Source organism: Ursus arctos, unplaced genomic scaffold (assembly GCF_023065955.2).
Source record: "Ursus arctos isolate Adak ecotype North America unplaced genomic scaffold, UrsArc2.0 scaffold_1, whole genome shotgun sequence".
NCBI classification, from domain to species: Eukaryota; Metazoa; Chordata; class Mammalia; order Carnivora; family Ursidae; genus Ursus; species Ursus arctos.
In genome coordinates, this window is record NW_026622763.1 from 101533125 (window position 1) to 101551030 (window position 17906).

The following is a 17906-nucleotide window of genomic DNA, read 5'->3' on the forward strand; positions in this document are numbered from 1 at the left end:
TGGACCGTTGTGTTTTCATTCTCGCTGGTCTCCATAAATTGTTTAAATTGATTTTTGATTTCCTGGTTTATCGAATCATTCCTGAGCAGGATGGTTCTTAGTCTCTAAGTGTTTGAGTTTCTTCCAAATTTTTCCTTGTGGTTGAGTTCCAATTTCAAAGCATTGTGGTCTGAGAATATGCAGGGAATAATTTCAGTCTTTTGGTATTGATTGAGACTTGTTTTGTGACCCAGAACATGGTCTATTCTTGAGAATGTTCCATGGGCATTAGAATAGAATGAGTATTCTTTGGTTCTGGGGTGTAGTGTTCTGTATATATCTATGAGGTCCAACTCGTCGAGTATGGCATTCAAAGCCCTTGTTTCTTTGTCAATTTTCTGCATGGGTGCTCTGTCTGTTTCTGATAGTGGAGTGTTGGGGTCCACTACTATTAACGTATTTTTATCTATATGTCTCTTTATTCTGGTTAAGAGTTGCCTTGTGTATCTTGCTGCTCCCCTGCTGGGGGTATATATATTTATAATTGTCATATCCACTTGTTGGATACATCCTTTAAGAATAATATAGTGCCCTTCTGTGTCTCTAACTATAGTCTTTAGTTTAAAATCCAATCTGTCTGATACAAGAATTGCTACCCCAGCTTTCTTTTGAGGTCCATTGGCGTGAAAGATGGTATTCCATCCCTTTACTTTCAGTCTGAATGTATCTTTAGGTTCAAAATGAGTCTCTTGTAGACAGCAAATGGATGGGTCATGTCTTTTTATCCAGTCTGCAACCCTGTGGCATTTATGGGAGCATTTAGGCCATTTTACGTTGAGACTGATTATTGAGAGAGAGGATTTTAATGATGCTATGTTGCCAGTAAAGTCTTTGTTTCTATAGATTGTGACTTCTGTTCTGTATCACTCTTGGGGCCTTTTTACTTTTATAGAACCCCCCCTTAATATCTCTTGTAGGGCTGGTTTCGTGGTTATGAAATTGGTCAATGACTGGCGATTCTGGAAGGTCTTTATTTCTCCATCAATTCTGAATGACAGCCTTGCTGGATAAAGGATCCTTGGCTGCATGTTTTTCTCTGAAAGAGCTTTAAAAATGCCCCCCCCCCAACCCTTTCTCTCATTCCAGGTCTGTGTAGACAGGTCTGACGTAATTCTGATACCTTTGCCTTGGTACGTGAGAAATTTCTTTGCCCTGGCTGCTTTCGATACTGTATCCTTGGATCTGATATTTGCGAATGCACTATGACGTGACGTGGCGTAGGTTTGTCGTGGTTGAGCTTGGGAGGGGTCCTCTCTGCCTCTCGGACACGAATGTTTGTTTCCTTTGCTAGATTAGGGAAGTTTTCAGCCACAGTTTGTTCAAATATCTCTTCTAGACCTCTGTTTTTCTCCACCCCCTCGGGGATGCTGATGATTCTGACATTGGAACGTTTCATTGAGTCAGTAATCTCCCGTAACCTACATTCATGAGAATGGATTTTTTTGAGTCCAGATTCTATTTTAGCTTTCTCTTCTACTAACCCATCCTCCAATTCGCTGATACGTTCTTCTGCCTCTTTCACCCTGGCCGTCAGAGCCTCTAGTTTTGACTGTATTTGGCTCATAGAATTTTTAATTTCTGCCAGATTCGCTCTCTCTTCCGCCCTTAGAGATTCTATATTCTCATTAACATTTTCGTTAATACTTTTTTCAAGTCTACACATCATCTTGACCATTGTTACTCTGAATTCCATTTCTGATAATTTGGTTATATCCATATCCATTAGTTCTGTGGCAGAGGCCACAGACTCGTCTTTTCTTTGCTGGGGGGGATTTCTCCTTCTCGTCATTCTGATGAGAGGTTGCGGGGTTGTCCAGAGCCCAAATTATTGACTGGGACCCAGGCCGTGCGCCCTTGTTTTATAGGGATCTTAGCAATGTGGGCTTCTTGAATTTTCAGCCTGCCTTCTGGGGGAGGGGCCTGCCGCGCCGATACTCAGGCAACCCTGTTTGGGTAGAGTCTCCGTGTCCCCTGGGAGTGGAGATGGGGATGGGCACACTGTGAGCCGGTATTTCCAGGCTTTTGTTCTCTGGCGGCTTTCCCTGGCGGTTTGCTGTGCCTCTTCTGAGAGTCAGAGCAGCAATAGCCGAATTTCAGCCTCTGTCTCAGAACAGAGGGATCGCGGACCGTTCTCCACTGATGTTTTTAACTGTTTCTGTTGGTGCTGCTCAACCCTGCAGCGTCCCGGGATGTGCGCCCCACACCCGGCATCCCAGCCCTCACTTCCAGGGCTGGCGCGTCTCTGTCCTTTGTGTTTCTAACACCGCCAGCCGCCAGCTGCCCCGCGCGCTCCCGGAGCTCCCGGTCTCAGTCTGTTTCCAGTGAGCACACCGGAGCTCCGTTTCAGTCTAGTGGCGCGCGTTCCCCGGCTCACGGTCTCAGTCTGCTCTCTCTGCTCTCTCGAGGGTGCTGATCCGCGAGTCCGCCCGCTCCCGGTGCAGGTGGCTACCGCTTCCCGGCACCCAGACCCTGCGGCTCCCTCCCCCTTCCGTTTATCTTCCTATATCTGTGCGCAGTTTCACGGCTCCCGCTTCGTACCTCAATACTCAGCGCTGGAGATGTTCATTTGTAGAGATCCAGATGTATCTTCCTGCCTCTCATGGTGATTCTGTGGATGTTCAGGCTGGTCTGGTACCTATCCAACTCGACTCAGGGGACCGGCTGAAAAAGGGGTCCCCTACTCCTCCGCCATCTTAACTCCTCCGGATGTATTCTTTTCTGCTGAGAACTTTTGACCCTGACAACTCCCTTCTTTTTTTTTTTTTTTTTTTAAAGATTTTATTTATTTATTCAACAGAGATAGAGACAGCCAGCGAGAGAGGGAACACAAGCAGGGGGAGTGGGAGAGGAAGAAGAGGCTCATAGCGGAGGAGCCTGATGTGGGGCTCGATCCCAGAACGCCGGGATCACGCCCTGAGCTGAAGGCAGACGCTTAACCGCTGTGCCACCCAGGCGCCCCATGACAACTCTCTTCTTTATAGAAAACACTGCCTGCTTCCCAGACAACACAGGGATCATCAAACTGGGGAAGCACCTTTACCTCCTCTTATTCTTTCCAATGCTTTCCAATTCTTTCCCCTTTTCTTCCTCTCAGTTGGCTGAGGGGCAAAAGCATAAAAGATCCTTTAGAACTGGCGTTGGGGAATGCGTATATAAACAGGCCCAGGAGGGCACGGTTGGTAGAAGTACAAGGTGGTATAATCTCTTTTCAAAAGGCAAGATAGCAATAGTTGTTACAGTGTAAAATGTACCAACCCTTTGATCTGGAAAGCTCACTTCTAGGAATATGTCTTCCAGAGCTGTTCACAAAAGTACGAACAGTTAAACATAGATGACTGTTCTTAGCCGCAGTATACGTAAGTGAAAAGCAAACTGGGAACTAATTTAAAAATTGCAAAACGTTCATAATAACAGTACATAGATGATACCAAGGATGTGTGTTTTGATGTGGAAAATGTTCAGAAGTTGCTTAAGTAATTTTGAGCCCTTCTTTGTTGAGTAAAGAAACGTGTGCTGAAAACTCGTGTAATCGTGTTTTGCCAGTCCTGATACTATGTTTTCATCATTTGTCACATGGTTGCCTGAAGTTCATCCTCTAGTTCTTTGTTCAGAAAGGTTCATTCAGCTGTATTCCCAAAGTTCCCGTGAAAATAATTTTGGTTTCATACATGAACAGTGGTTAACTGACTACAGTGTTCTTAGGGCCACCTTTTTGTTTCTAAAGCCATTTTAACCAGTGCTTTCTTTCACCTGCTGTGTTGTACCTCTTTGCCAGATGGTCCACTTCCACTGACTTATTCCCTCTTTTCAACCAAGGAAGCATTAGTTCCATTTTTTGCTTGACTCATTTCCCTGTATCTTCTACGAGTAGTCCCTGCTTGCCTCTCCTCATCTGGGTTTTCTAAGGATAATCTCACATTTTCTTGCAGAGGATTCTGGTTTCTTCCCTGGGTGGCCCCCAGTATGGTGAGAACAAGTTTCAATGAGTTTTTGGCACTTACAGGCTGAGGACACTAATTCTGTGTCTCCCTCCAGGTTACCAACATTAAGAAGACACTCAAAGCCACCGCCTCCTCCTCGGCTCAGGAGATGGAGCAACAGTTGGCTGAACGGGAGTGTCCCCCTCATGCTGAGCAGAGGCAGCCCACCAAGAAGATGTCCAAAGTGAAAGGTCTGGTCTCCAGCCGCCACTAGGGCCGGCTGGGGCAGCTGGCACTCACCAGGCCTGGGTCAGGTGGGGAGGGGACACCAAGGGCCTATTTCCTCCCCTGTCTACCTTCAGTGAGTTCCAGACCTGCCCGTCCCCTCACCAGCGCCTCCCACCCTGTTGGTACTGTTCCAGAAGAACCGTTCATCCTTTTTTCACCCACTCCCTCCTCCCCCAGTTGTTCCTTCAGACTCAGGGGCTCCACTGATGCCATCCCATCAGGGTCAGACACTGCCCAGCTTCCCTCCAGGAGGTTCTTGTCTTTGTTTAAGGGCTTGTCTCCCTCCTAGTTTTTCTTTTGCTCCATGTCATTTTGTCAGGCTGGTCGTAAGCCGGAGGCAGCTTTAGCCGGCCCACAGGGATGACTGCGAAGGAGGCTCCTCTCTGAGGGAGGAGGAGGGTGTGCCTTCTCCAGCCCCGTGTCCCACAGTACCCACGCTGGTGCAGGTGATCTCTAGCCAGGTATCAAATGCTGTGTTTTCCCTCTCCTGCCTTATCCCTTGTTGGCAGCTCCGATCAGGCCACGGAGGGATGTGATGCTGGGCTATGTTTACTAAACCTGCGGGTTTTCAGCCTCTTAAGCCCAGCTCCAATCTCTCGTTAGTTGGGAGCACTGGGTTGACTAACCTCTGGTATCTGCGCACCAGTGGAGGGTGCTGCGGGTCTGCTGGGTGGCAGAAGTTCCTTCCGGTTTGGTGTTCTTTGCTGGCCACGCTTCCTGCTGCCCCCTGACTACTCAGACTGGTTTTCAGTGTGAAGGCCCCAGCTGCCGCCTGGGCCTGTCTGCCGGCACTTGCTCTCCCGAGATCTTTTATCTCTCCCAGCGATGTCCGAGCTGGGGATGGTAGTGCCGAGGGCCCTCTGTCTGGTGAAGGACCTGCTGCTGCTTCTGTCTCTCTCTTTCCACCCCTCCTTGGCTGATGACCCAGAGCCCTCTGATGATGGCATTCTCCTGGCAAGAGAAAAGGACTTGACTAGCCTTTCTGAACTTGAACAGTTTCAGGTTATATTTTAATTTTTTTTTTTTTTGTACAGGTTCTGATTTAATACATTTCAACATGCCTTTTTTCCCCCTCGTGTCAATATTTGTTATAAACTAATCGCCGGGGATTTTTCACCTGGTTGGAGGGCGACGTGTGTGGTTTGTGTGTGTGTGTTGTTTTTTTTAAGGGGAGGTGGAGGTCCTGGACTGATTAAAGTTCAATGGGAGAAAAAGCACATTTTAGAACAAAAAATAAAAGTGTAGATTTAATGTATGTGATTGTGGAGTGCGGGGTTGTGTAGCTGGTGGATCTGGAGGGTCTGGGATTAGGGTGGTTCAGGGAAAATGTGACACTCTTTCAGTTCCATGGTTAAAAAATGGGTTTCTCCTTTTTCCAAACTGTCCAGCAGGTGCTGACTGTTGATTGAACGTCAGCAAAGTATTGTTTCCCTTTTCACCTGGTCCCTGTGCCCATATAACCTTATGCCCAACTGGAGAGTTTAATTCCCAAAGTATGTTTCATGAAACCCCTTGACATATTCTCTGTGGAAAAGGGGTTTTGTTGTTAAATAAATTTCACACATCCCACATCCCATATCCTCATTGGAAATTCATTTTAAGTTCTCGAAAAGGCCTGGGTGAGGAAGCCGATTCCCACACTGATTTCACCACCGAATTCTTCTTGGTACTGTCTAGTAGAACGCACTTGGAGGAATTTTTGGAAATATCTGTTTCTCAAAAACACCTCCCAGCTGTACTTTCTAGACCCAAAACAGGTACTCTCACTCTTGGCAAGTGGTGTTTCATCCTTATCTTTCCCACTGGGGAGCAGACTAGGAAGTGTGGCTTGACTTGTGTGAAATGTGTGACCACTTGTTTGGATGCCCCAGGGCCCTGAGGAGCTCTAGGTTCATCTTCTTTATGGTTCTGCTGCTTGCTTCCTTAGAAATACTAAGTACACATTTGTGAAGTGCTCTGTAAAGTGTCTTCACGTATAATAAGCAACTGAATCCCGTCCACTCAAACAGTCTCCTCAGGCTGTAGGGGTAAGTATTACTACAGTTCTCCTCACTTTACATATGAGAAAAGGGGACTCAGAAACTCCAAGTAGCCTGATGATAAGTGGCAAACAGACTCCTAGGTCTCCTGGCTCATACATCATGCCATCTCCTCTGTGTTACAGTCTCATTTAGAGTCGACTCCCCAAGTGCTTGCTTAAGCAGCACATATACTAAAATGAGTCTGCTCCCCAGACGGACCTTTGGTGTCCTTTTATCTGCTTGTTCCTCTGAGGGCTCATCTTGCTTTTAACTGACACCCAACACACCACAACCTCTGCTTCCCAAACCCGCTTAGGCACTTAAGGAAGCAGAGGGGATGGGGGTGGGGCTCCAGGAATCGTGGGAACAGCTGGGATGTTCATTGCTCTGTTGGGTTCCCCATCTGCCATGCTCTGATGGCTGGGCTTAGGTCTGAACTATGCATAGGTGTTTTATTCACAGTGTTCAGAAGTGGTGTCCTCATCAAGAGGGCAACCTCTTAGGAAGGAGACACTGCAACATTAAGCAGCATTAGCTCCGTAACGGTACTTCCAGCCACCTTCTTTAAGCTGTTTGCTTCCTGAGGTCTTCTGGTCTTTACTGTCCAAATGAGAGGCATTCTGGTTCCTACGTGGGTAACATTAGGGAGGTACTCTAAGCCCCCAAAGCAGGCTGTTCTTGTATTCCAAATCTGAGATGACCACCATCAGTAGGATTTCCCTCTTACCCCATACTTTTGAGTTATAGAAAATGGGATGGTGACCAAGGATTCTAAGATGATTAACATCTTGTGATAATACTACATATTTGCTGCTTTCTCTGATATGTTGGGTTTCTGGAAACCAAATCATGTTCCAGTTCTTATAATTAGAGTCATTATTCTAACAGCCTGAGACTTCACTTTTTTTTTTTTATTTTAGAGAGAGAGAGAGAGAGAGCACAAATGGGGGGGAAGGTCAGAGGGAGAAGTAGGCTTCCCATGAGGCAGGGAGGACCCGATGTGGGACTTGATCCCAGAACTCTGGGATCATGACCTGAGCCAAAGGCAGTTGCCCAACCAACTGAGCCACCCAGACACCCTCAAACACTTTTTTGAAATGCAACAATTGGGGCGCCTGGGTGGCTCAGTGAGTTAAGCGTCTGCCTTCGGCTCAGGTCATGATCTTGGGGTCCGGGGATCAAGTCCTGCATCAGGCTCCCTGCTCAGTGGGGAGTCTACTTCTCCCTCTGCCCCTCCCCCCTGCTCCTTCTCTCTCGCTCGCTCGCTCACTTCCTCTCTCACAAATATATAAAAAAAAACTTTTTGGGGCGCCTGGGTGGCATAGCGGTTAAGCGTCTGCCTTTGGCTCAGGGCGTGATCCCGGTGTTATGGGATCGAGTCCCACATCAGGCTCCTCCGCTATGAGCCTGCTTCTTCCTCTCCCACCCCCCCTGCTTGTGTTCCCTCTCTCGCTGGCTGTCTCTCTCTGTCAAATAAGTAAAATCTTTAAAAAAAAAAAAAAATCTTCTTAAAAAAAAAAAAATGCAACAATTGATTGCTTTTTACTGGACCTGAAGGGCTGTCATATATGTATTTGAATTTCATGTATAGCATACTTTGATCATTCTGTGATCGTACCTGTGTCTTCCTGGGGATTTTGCATACGGCCATGAGCATTTGATTGCTTCAGTAAGTCTTTTCTTATAGTTATGCTTGAGATTTACAGATTTAAATCTATTTTTTTTAAAGGTTTTATTTATTTATTTGACAGCCAGCCAGCGAGAGAGGAACACGAGCAGGGGGAGTGGGAGAGGAAGAAGCAGGCTTCCCAGCAGAGCAGGGAGCTTGATGTGGGGCTTGATCCCAGCACACTGGGATCACGCCCTGAGCCAAAGGCAGACGCTTAATGACTGAGCCACCCAGGCACCCCTGAAATCTATTTTTTTATTATAAATTTCACTTTGCATCTCCATTACATTACTCTGAGGATGTTAAACGGATCTTGTAAACTTTTGTCGTTAGGCAGGTTTTCTGTGACTTGACCTCACGACAGTAAAGGTGTAGTAACTAAGTATTCATTATAAAAAGGGAATGTTGCGGGGCACCTGGGTGGCACAGTGGTTAAGCGTCTGCCTTCGGCTCGGGGCGTGATCCCGGTGTTATGGGATCGAACCCCACATCAGGCTCTTCTGCTATGAGCCTGCTTCTTCCTCTCCCACTCCCCCTGCTTGTGTTCCCTCTCTAGCTGGCTGTCTTTATCTCTGTCAAATAAATAAATAGAATCTTAAAAAAAAAAAGGGAAATGTTGGGTCATTTTGGGATGAGAACTGTTGTTCTTAGTTAAAACTCACAAGGAAGTAAGTGATGGAGAAGGGGAAAGATAGGGTGTAGCCCAATTCTTCTTGGGGTCATTTATATCTGTCCTTACATTGCTTTTCCCTAGCCAGACCCTAGTATGGATTCATCTGTTTTTTTTTTTTTTTTTAAGGTTTTATTTATTTGTCAGAGAGCACGAGCAGGAGGAGGGGCAAAGAGCCTGAGATCATGACCTGAGCTGAAGGCAGACGCTTAATCGACTGAGCCATCCAGGTTTCCCCAGAGACATCTAGTTACTTACTTTCCAGATTTTCAAGTCACAGGAAATGGGTGAAACCATGGAGTGAATCATAGAACCTGTGGAGAACATACATAAGTAAAATAGGAAGGTCACAATGGAACTCTGGCAAACACCTCCAGCTGGACTCAAAAAGAGGAGAGATGCCCCTGAAGAAATTTTATTTTTATGTATTTATCTATTTTCAAAGATCTATTTATTTGACAGAAGGAGCAGCAGGAGGGGCAGAGAGGTGGGGCGGGGAGAGAGGATCCCAAGCAGACTTCCTGCTGAGCTTGGAGCCCAAAGTGGTGCTCCATCCCACTACCATGAGATCATGACCTGAACCGAAATTAAGAGTCGGATGCTCAACTGACTGAGCCACCCAGGTGCCCCATAATTCTAATTTTTGTTTTCTTAAAAAAAAAAAAAAATTATTAAGTAGGCTCCATGCCCAACGTGGGGCTTGGAATCATCACCCTGAGATCAAGTCTTATGCCCTACCAACTGAGTCAGTCAGGTGCCTCTTGCCCCTAAAGAAATTTTAGAATGGGCAGAGAAACACAAGGAAAATGTGAAGAGATTGGGAACTCCTATAGCAGCTCATACTGCTGCTGGAGAGGTCCCACCGCTGCAGGGTGGTGCCACTACTCGTCTGTTGTCTCTAAACGCGACGGGGGTTCTCAGGGCTGTGGGGCCATCCCATCGTCTGTCCGGAGGCAGCTCGTGCTCACTGCCTACAGTCAGTCTAGTTTCACCGTCCTCTCAAAGCAGTGTACCCCATCACCCTTCACTTGGCGGATGACTATTTTCCTGCTTTGTAGTGAAAAGAACACTAGGTTTTCTCCACCTGTGGAATCATCTGGTTCCAGCCTCGCCTGCTTTGTTCCTAACACAGTGGAAAAGATATACTTCCTTCTGTGTGAGTAATTCGTCACCTGAGCCACGTGGATCTGCCTCTCCTGTCCCCAGAGTTTTCTTTTTTTTTTTTCCTGAAGATTTTATTTATTTATTTATTTATTTATTTATTTATTTATTTATTTGACAGAGAGGCAGTGAGAGGGAATGCAAGCAGGGGGAGTGGGAGAGGGAGAAGCAGGCTTCACACAGAGCAGGGAGCCCAATGCGGGTCTTGATCCCAGAACGCTGGCAGACGCCTAACGACTGAGCCACCCAAGCCCCCTCCCAGAGTTTTTTTTTTTTTTTGAAGATTTTATTTATTCGACAGAGAGAGAGACACCAGCAAGAGAGGGAACACAAGCAGGGGGAGTGGGAGAGGAAGAAGCAGGTTTCCCGTGGAGGAGCTTGATGTAGGACTGGTTCCCAGAACGCCGGGATCACCCCCTGAGCCGAAGGCAGACGCTTAACGACTGAGCCACCCAGGTGCCCCCTCGCCAGAGTTTTCTATTTCTGTCACCTCTCCTCTAATGGCTGTGTGTGTTAAATTGTGTACTTTAAGTCTCCCTGAACCTGATGTCCAGAGCCACCACCTTTTTCTTTTTGAACAATCAAGGTCTAGGGTTGTCTACCCTTCTGTCTCTGCTTGCTTCCTTATACCTAAATTGTTTGCCGCAGGACTCCTATTGATCACCACCTGGTGATTTTCTTGTCAGGGAGACCACTCCAACTCACTAATCCTGTCGGTCTTTATCTGCCTTCATCTTTTTTTGTTTTTTAAAGATTGATTTTAGAGAGAGAGAATCTAAAGCAGTCTCTGCACTAAGCATAGAGCCCTACACGGGGCTCAGTATCATGACCTGAGCTGAAATCAAGAGGCCCCATGCTTATCCGACTGCCGCCACTCAGGCGCCCCATCTGCCTTCATCTTTGTGTTACAGTTGGCACTGTCGAGCGCACTTACTTCAGTGTTCTTTTAGTTTCCATGGCCCCAATCTCTAGATGTGCCTTGTGTTCCCCTGCCTCTTCTAGAGTTTCTTCAGGGGCATCTCTTCCTTTAGAGTCTTAGTTGTAGGCATTTGCTGGGGTTTCATCATGACCTCCTTTTTTTTTTTTTCTTTTAAAGATTTTATTTGTTTGAGAGAGAGAGCACACTAGCAGGAGGAGGGGTAGAGAGAGGGAGAAATAGACTCCCCACCGAGCAAGGGGGCCTGATGAGGGACTCATCCCAGGACCCTGGGATCATGACCTGAGCTGAAGGTTTAACTGACTGAGCCACTCAGGCACCCCTATGGTGTGACCTTCTTATTTTATTCCTATACATTTTCCATAGGTTCTGTGATTCACTCCCATGGTTCCACTTCTATTCGTTACACCCAAATCTCTGTCTCCAGTCATTCTGCCAACATGTGTAGCCAGCAGCTGAGGCTGGCGTCTCTCTGTGCCATTTCCGCGTTCTACTCGGGTAGTACATGGTGCCCACCAGTCGCCAAGTGTACTGTTTCGTAGGGCTGGCATAACAAGATACCACAGACTAGGGGCCTAAACAAATTTATTTCCGCACAGTTCTGGAGGCTGGAGGTGCAAAGGTGTTGGCAAACTTGATGTCTCCTGAGGCCTCTCTCCGGGGCTGGCAGATGGTCACCTTCTCGCTGGGGCCTCATATGGCCTTTCCTGTGTGTGTGCGTATCCCTGGTGTCCGTCTCTTCTTAAAAGGATTATGGTCATACTGGGTTAGAACCCCACTTTTATGACTTCATTTAACCTTAATTACCTCTTTAAAACCTGTCCCCAAGTACAGTCACATTAGGGTTAGGCACACGCATTTTGGGAGAACATAAATTTCAGCCTCTCCGTGCTTCCGTGCTATGTGGCAGCAGCCTTTCCTGCCATCAGTCCAGCCTTCCACTGCCTCCCTGATGATCCTTCAAGCAGTCCTGCACTACAGTGGCTTCCCCTCTATCGAGTCCAAGTATTTGTCTGGTCTTGAGAAGCCCGTTGGGCCGTGGACTCAGACCCTGTCACAGGTCCCTCCCCTTCTCACTCCATATTCTCCAGTCTCCCTGAACTTCCGTGGTTCAGAAAGCGCCGTGGCCATCCGCACCATCGGACCTCTTTACCTTCCTGCAGTTCGCTCTGTCGGCGTTTCCTCCCTCCCCTTCCCCATGTCCACCTGGCAAGTGCACATCCATGAAAGCTCCCATTGCCAGGGATAACCCCCAGCTGTACCATTTGGTATCCTACACCTTTTTCTGTGTTCCCACCTATTTCTTGCATTACAGTCCTTTGTCACTTATTTGCCCCCCCAGCCCGACTGTGAGCTTTTTGAGAGCAGGGACTGTGCTCCCTTCTTATGCCTCCATGGTGTTCTGTGGGAAGAAGTCCTCACCCAGCCCAGAAGGCCTGTGCTGGGGGAACTGGCAGAAGTGCAGTCTGGTGCAGGGGTGGGTGGATGGTGGTGCTGTGGTTAGCCAGAGCACCGTTGTGGGGTGCTAGTGGCCCGGAGAACGGCATCCTGTCACTGCCAAAAACCGTTCCGCAGGCTCTTGGCCCCCAGCGTGGAGGCTGCGCCAGTCTGGGCTTGTGCAGGCGGAGCCGCTAGCTCCTGAGCACTTACTGTGTGCTGGGTGCTGGGCTGAGCACTTCTAATGGGAGGCTCACTAGATCCTCACAAGAACTGTAACATAAATACTATGGTAACTCTGATTTTACTACTGGGGAAACAGCTCTGAGTTACTAGGTGCCAGAGCTGGGATTTACATCCAGATCGGACTCAAGCTACATGTGAAATTAGGGCATGGCTATACCTCTGGGAGGCTGGGGGGTGGCCAGGTTCAGGCCCCAGGGCTGAGAATGCAAAGATAGCAAAGAGGCTCTTGCTCTCCCAGGCTGTTCATATTATTCTGTAATTTTTTTTTCTCTTAATATATTTGGAACATCTTTCCATATTTTGGTGGTTTTAAAGTATGTCTACAAATTCATTGGTACTCCTGCCACAAAAGGTAGAACCCGGTTCCCCCTCCCCTTGAATCTGGGCCCATCTAAGTGACACACTTCTGTTGAACAGAATGTGGCAGTGGTGATGCTGAGTGACATGTAAGGCTAGCTTAGGAAAGGTAATACAGCTTCCGCCTAGCTCTTTCTTGGGATGCATGCCTTGGAATTCCTTGGCTTTGCTGAGGGATCTCTCTGCTGGAGAGAGTGCCTGGAGGGGCAGGGACAGGAGTTGGGAGGGATGAAGGGAGAGATGGATGCCCAAAGGGTCTTCACAGTGCAGATGCTACCTGAGAATGAGCAAGCCTTCAGGTAATTCCAGCGACCAGCTTTGAGGCTGGTGCCAAGTGGAGCAGAGACATGCTCTCCCTGCCAAACTGTCCCCACAGATTGCAGACGGGTGAGCAGAATACAGTACAGCTCCTGACTTATGATGAGGTTGTGTCCTGATAGACCCATTGTAAGTTGAAAATATAAATAGAAAATGCATTTAAAACACCTACCAAACACCATAGCTTAGCCTAGCCCACCTTAAGCATGCTGAGAACACTCACATTAGCCTACTGTGCGGCAAAATCATCTGACACAAAGCCCATTTTATAATGAAGCTTTGACTATGTCATGTAATTCATTGGATACAGTACTGAAAGTGACAGACAATGGTGGTGTGTGTCCGTTGTTGAGTCTCCTGGTCATGTGGCTGGCTGGGAGCTGCAGCTCGCTGCTACTGGTCAGCATCACGAGAGGATCTTACTGTGCATTGCTAGCCTGGGAAAAGATCCAAATTAAAAATTTGAAGTATGGGTTCACCAAATGTGTCTTGTTTTGGCATCATTGTAAATTCAAAAAGTTTTCAGTTGAACTATCATGTTGGGTACTGTCTGTAACCGCTGCTATTATTTAAGCTTCCAGCTGGGGGTTGCTTGTTACTCAGCATTAGCTAACTGGAATAGATATCAGCAAGAACAGTGCTGTGCCCTAGTTTTGAATTCCATGATGTAGATGTATCAGTTTGTATAGTCATTGGACAACTGGTCTTCCAGTATTTTATTTATGTGAAAAATATTCCTATTCATGTGGAGGTTTACAGATATGTAACACAGATATCAGCCCTTTGTCTTCAATGGTTGTCACCTTCATCTAGCATTTTGGGATGGTGGGGTATTGTCTCATCCGCCTGGGTCAGTCCCTCTGCACTGTAGCTGGTCTGCGCTGATTTGGCTCCTCTGGGCCTCAGCTCCCTCCCCCTGCTGGCCACCCATGGATCTCCTGGCCTGCCTTCATCCCCATGCTACTGCTCACCCTGGGCCAGCCCTCCCCTGGCCTGGGTTCAGCCCTTCTCTAAATCCCCCTTCTTCAGACTTTCAGTGATCCCCTTGTTTTCCTCATCCCTCTGCGGAGAACTTCGCCTTGCCTACCCGGGTGCAGTGCTGAGGCCTCCTATTCTTGGCTGTTCTCTCTCCACTTTCCTCCTCCCCACCTCTCAAGGAAAAATACAAATTCTCAGCAATAACGAAGACTGCTAACAACTAACATTTACCAAATGACTTTTCTGCTCAGGGCACTGTGCTTGGCACTTTACATGGATCACATAATTCAGTTCTCACATCAACCTTTTGAAACCTGTGTCATTGTCTTTTTTTTAAAGATGATGAAACTGAAGGTCGGAGAGGTGACATGACCTCCCCAAGGTTATACAGCTAGAAAATGATGTGGTCTCTGCTCTCAACAGCTCTATAGAACTACCTCCCTAGATCTCTGTTACAGAAAAGAGTTCCCTAAACTCAACACAGTTCCAAAGTGGATGGCACCTGCTTCTGTTAAAGAGCAATGAGTCACCTTTATTCACCCTCTTGCTTCCAGAGGTGCCTAATGCCCACAGATTCGTTCATTCAACAAGTATTGTTGGTCTACAGTGTGGTAGGCATGTTCTAAGCATTTTGAGGGAACCAGATGATACTTCTGACTTCATGGAGCTTTTGTTCTTGTGGGGAGATAGACAGGAAAGGCCTGAAATGGGTAAAATCTGGCCCCTTTCCATGCTGTGAGCATGGAAAGAAGTGAGGGGACAGGTTTCAAGCAATGAAGACAGCCTCTTGGAGGTCAGCTTCAAAGGAACTACAGGCTTCATTCTAAATTTTTTTTCTTTTAGTTTTAAATTTTGAAATGGCTGCCTATTTGGCTTCTGGGAGAAGAATGAAGACATTTTGCCTGAGAACATGGCAGTATGAAGATTGGCTTCTGGTTATAATTTCTTCGCTCAGTTGTTTGTGTCTGATAAATTCTTTAGGAGAAATCCCTAGAGGTGGAATGTTTGAGATTCAGAGTAGTTGGAATTTTTAAAAAGATTTTATTTATTTGAGAGAGAGCGTGTGCACAAGTTGGAGGGGGAGCGGCAAGGCAGAGGGAGAAACAGACTCCCTGTAGAGCATGGAGACCGACACGGGGCTGGATCCCAGGACCCAAAGATCAGGACCTGAGCCGAAGGCAGACGCTTAACCAACTGAGCCACCCAGATGCCCCAGAGGAGTTGGAATTTTAAGGTCATTGCTGCATAGAACCAATCTCCCCCAGAAGGGTCTGCTGGCTTACACTCCTCCCAGCTATGCAAGCCAGGGCTTCACCTATTCTTGGCTGGGTGCCTGGGTGCCCAAGCCCTGGGGGGATTCCAGAGGGTGCCCTGCTGGGGTTGAGCACTTTTTGTGTTTGCCTCATTGTGTGACAAGCCCTGGACTGCAGTGGATGTTGCCATTGTTTTCCATTACAGCCAGTCTGATCTGGGGGGAATAGTATCTCTTTGATGTTATAGTTTGCATTTTTTTAATTACCAGTGAGGGTAAATATTTCTTGAATGCTGATTACCCCACTGCATTTCTTTTGTGACTTTCTTGTTCTTGTCCCTGACTCATCTCTCCACTGGGATCATTGTTTTTTTTAAGGATTTGGATTTCTAAGTACTACCCGAAAGTCACCAGCAGAGGGCAGCAGTGCATCAGGGTGCTGAGGAAATGGTGTTGGACCCTGAACCTGAACACTGTTACTTTGGACAAAGGCAGAGCCTGGGTCCTGGGTTGTTGGCATCAATGGACTCAGGGGGAACTTAGAACAGTCAAGGTGGTTAATTTCCTATTCAAATTGAGTTATTCATCTGAAATGGGTGGGTTTGGAACAAGAAGACGACTTTTGAAAGGCCAAGACTGTAGGTCCCAGAGTGGTAAATGAATTCTGTCTGGTAGGAGACATCCAGGAGCCCTTAGACAAGAGCTGTCATTGTGGCACTGTGAGTCCCAGGTTGTTGCCAGAATAAGGGTGTGTGTGTGTGCGTGCGTGCGTGTGTGTGTGTGCGCACATATGCATGCAAATGCCCTTCCCATCCTCCAGAAAGGTAGGTGAATACATTTGCATATATGCCAGCCTCTCTGTTTGAGCTGCCTTGTTCTGTTCTCCATCTCACTGGGAAATTGAAGCAGCTTAATAGGGAGGGCCTGGTGATGATGCTGAAATGTGGAATCATAAAGGGTGCGGGACTTGTGAATGCTGCCCCAGCCTCCTAACCCCCAGGAGCTAGATGGGCATCAGGGAAATATGAAACCCTGAAATCATGCAGACCTATCAATGCACTTACATACCTTCTTTAAAAAACATTTAATTTTGAGATAATTAGAGATTCTACTGTATAGGTAGTTGCAAAAATAGTAGTGACCTGGTGTACCTTTCAGCCAGTTCCGCCCAGTGTTAACGTCTCCTGTAACTTTGGTATACTATCTAAGCCGGGAACTGACATTGGTACAATCCAGGCCTTTTTCAGATGCCATGACCTTTACATGCGCTCGTGTGCGTGTGCAACATTGCTGAGCTGTGTGAGCAGTCCTAGGCCATCATCTTTTGGAATTCCTGATTTGTGCAAAAAGTATACCCGTATTTGTTGAAGTCACTGTTAGCAGCATTTTCTGTTACTTTCAGCCATAACATTCCTAATATACCTCCAGTCGCAAATGCAGAAAACCTGTTGCAAACTGGCTCAATTTAAAAAAAAAGGAGGAAAAAGGAAGGGGGAATATTGGTTCATGTAATAAAATCCAGAGGAATGACTGAACTGGCCCCCAGAGGTTCAGAATGTCATGAGGAAATTTGCTCCATGGGGCCCCTGGGAGGCTCAGTTGGTTAAGCACCTGACTCTTGGTATGGGCTCAGGTCTTGATCTCTTGGTTTTGGGCTCCACCCTTAGTGGGGAGTCTGAGATTGTTTCCCCCTCCATCTCCCTCCCCCTCTGCTCCTCCCCCTGCTTGTGCACATGTGTACATGGTCTCTCTCTCAAATAAATAAAATCTTTAAAAAAAGGAAACTAGCTCCATTTCTCTGCAACATCCATGGCTCTGCACACTTTTGAGTTCTGGCGTTATTCTCAGGACACCTTCCCTCAAGATCAAGAGAAACTGTGGCAGTCCTAGACTTTTCATCCTCACTGCGCATCACACAGAAGTGAGGGACTGGGGGGATTTCATCACTCCCTACGGCAGTTGTAAGGTTCATTCTAATTAGACCAGCCTGGGTCAAGTGGCCATCCCTCAACCAATCACAGGGCCAAAGGAACGATGTTCAGTGATTGGCTTGTGCCTGGACTCTTAACCCCTCCTTGAACACCTGGAGATAGGGATATTTTACTGGTTTAGTCTAGGCTTAAACTGGAGATGAGGTTATCCTACCCTGACCACATGGGAGAAGGGAGGTGTCTGAAAGGAAATTTGAGGTGGTACCACGAGAGGGAGGAGAAATAGAGGCTGGACAGCAAACCGCAGGGGTCTGCTACCTCCAGCATAGGGTGTTCCTCTCTGGTCCAATCAGCTGTGACTGGGAGGAGAGGACCGTATAGTACAGGCATGTCTACCTGGATGGGGGTGCAGTTCTTGCATAAATGAGGGGACAGCTGGACCACAACAGTGGTTCATGCCTCTGAGACGCTGTTCTGTAGGTCTCTACATGCCTCAGGACTTTAGGCTGGTTGTGACATCTCTAGCCATCCCCACTGGCCAGGGGCCCGGTGGGCCACCTAGGAGACGCTATGGTTGAGACAGGGTCTTGTGTTTCAGCTGCATATGCTAGGAAGTGCATAGGATGTATTTAGATAGGACCCTCCACCCCCACCCCATCCACACGGCCTTCACTGGCTGCCC

General features: G+C 47.4%; 1 protein-coding gene across 8 annotated transcripts in view; it reads left to right on the top strand.

The window, feature by feature from the left end:
• Positions 1-5316, top strand: part of COPS7B (COP9 signalosome subunit 7B) — a 29040-nt gene extending 23724 nt beyond the window's left edge. For all 8 annotated transcript variants that reach the window (XM_026491701.4, XM_048214303.2, XM_044380843.3 and 5 more), the window contains one exon: positions 4075-5316. In XM_026491701.4, coding sequence (XP_026347486.1) covers positions 4075-4233 — 159 coding nt within the window. In that variant the 3' untranslated portion in view covers positions 4234-5316. The remainder of the gene's footprint in view (positions 1-4074) is intronic.
• Positions 5317-17906: the final 12590 nt, after the last annotated feature.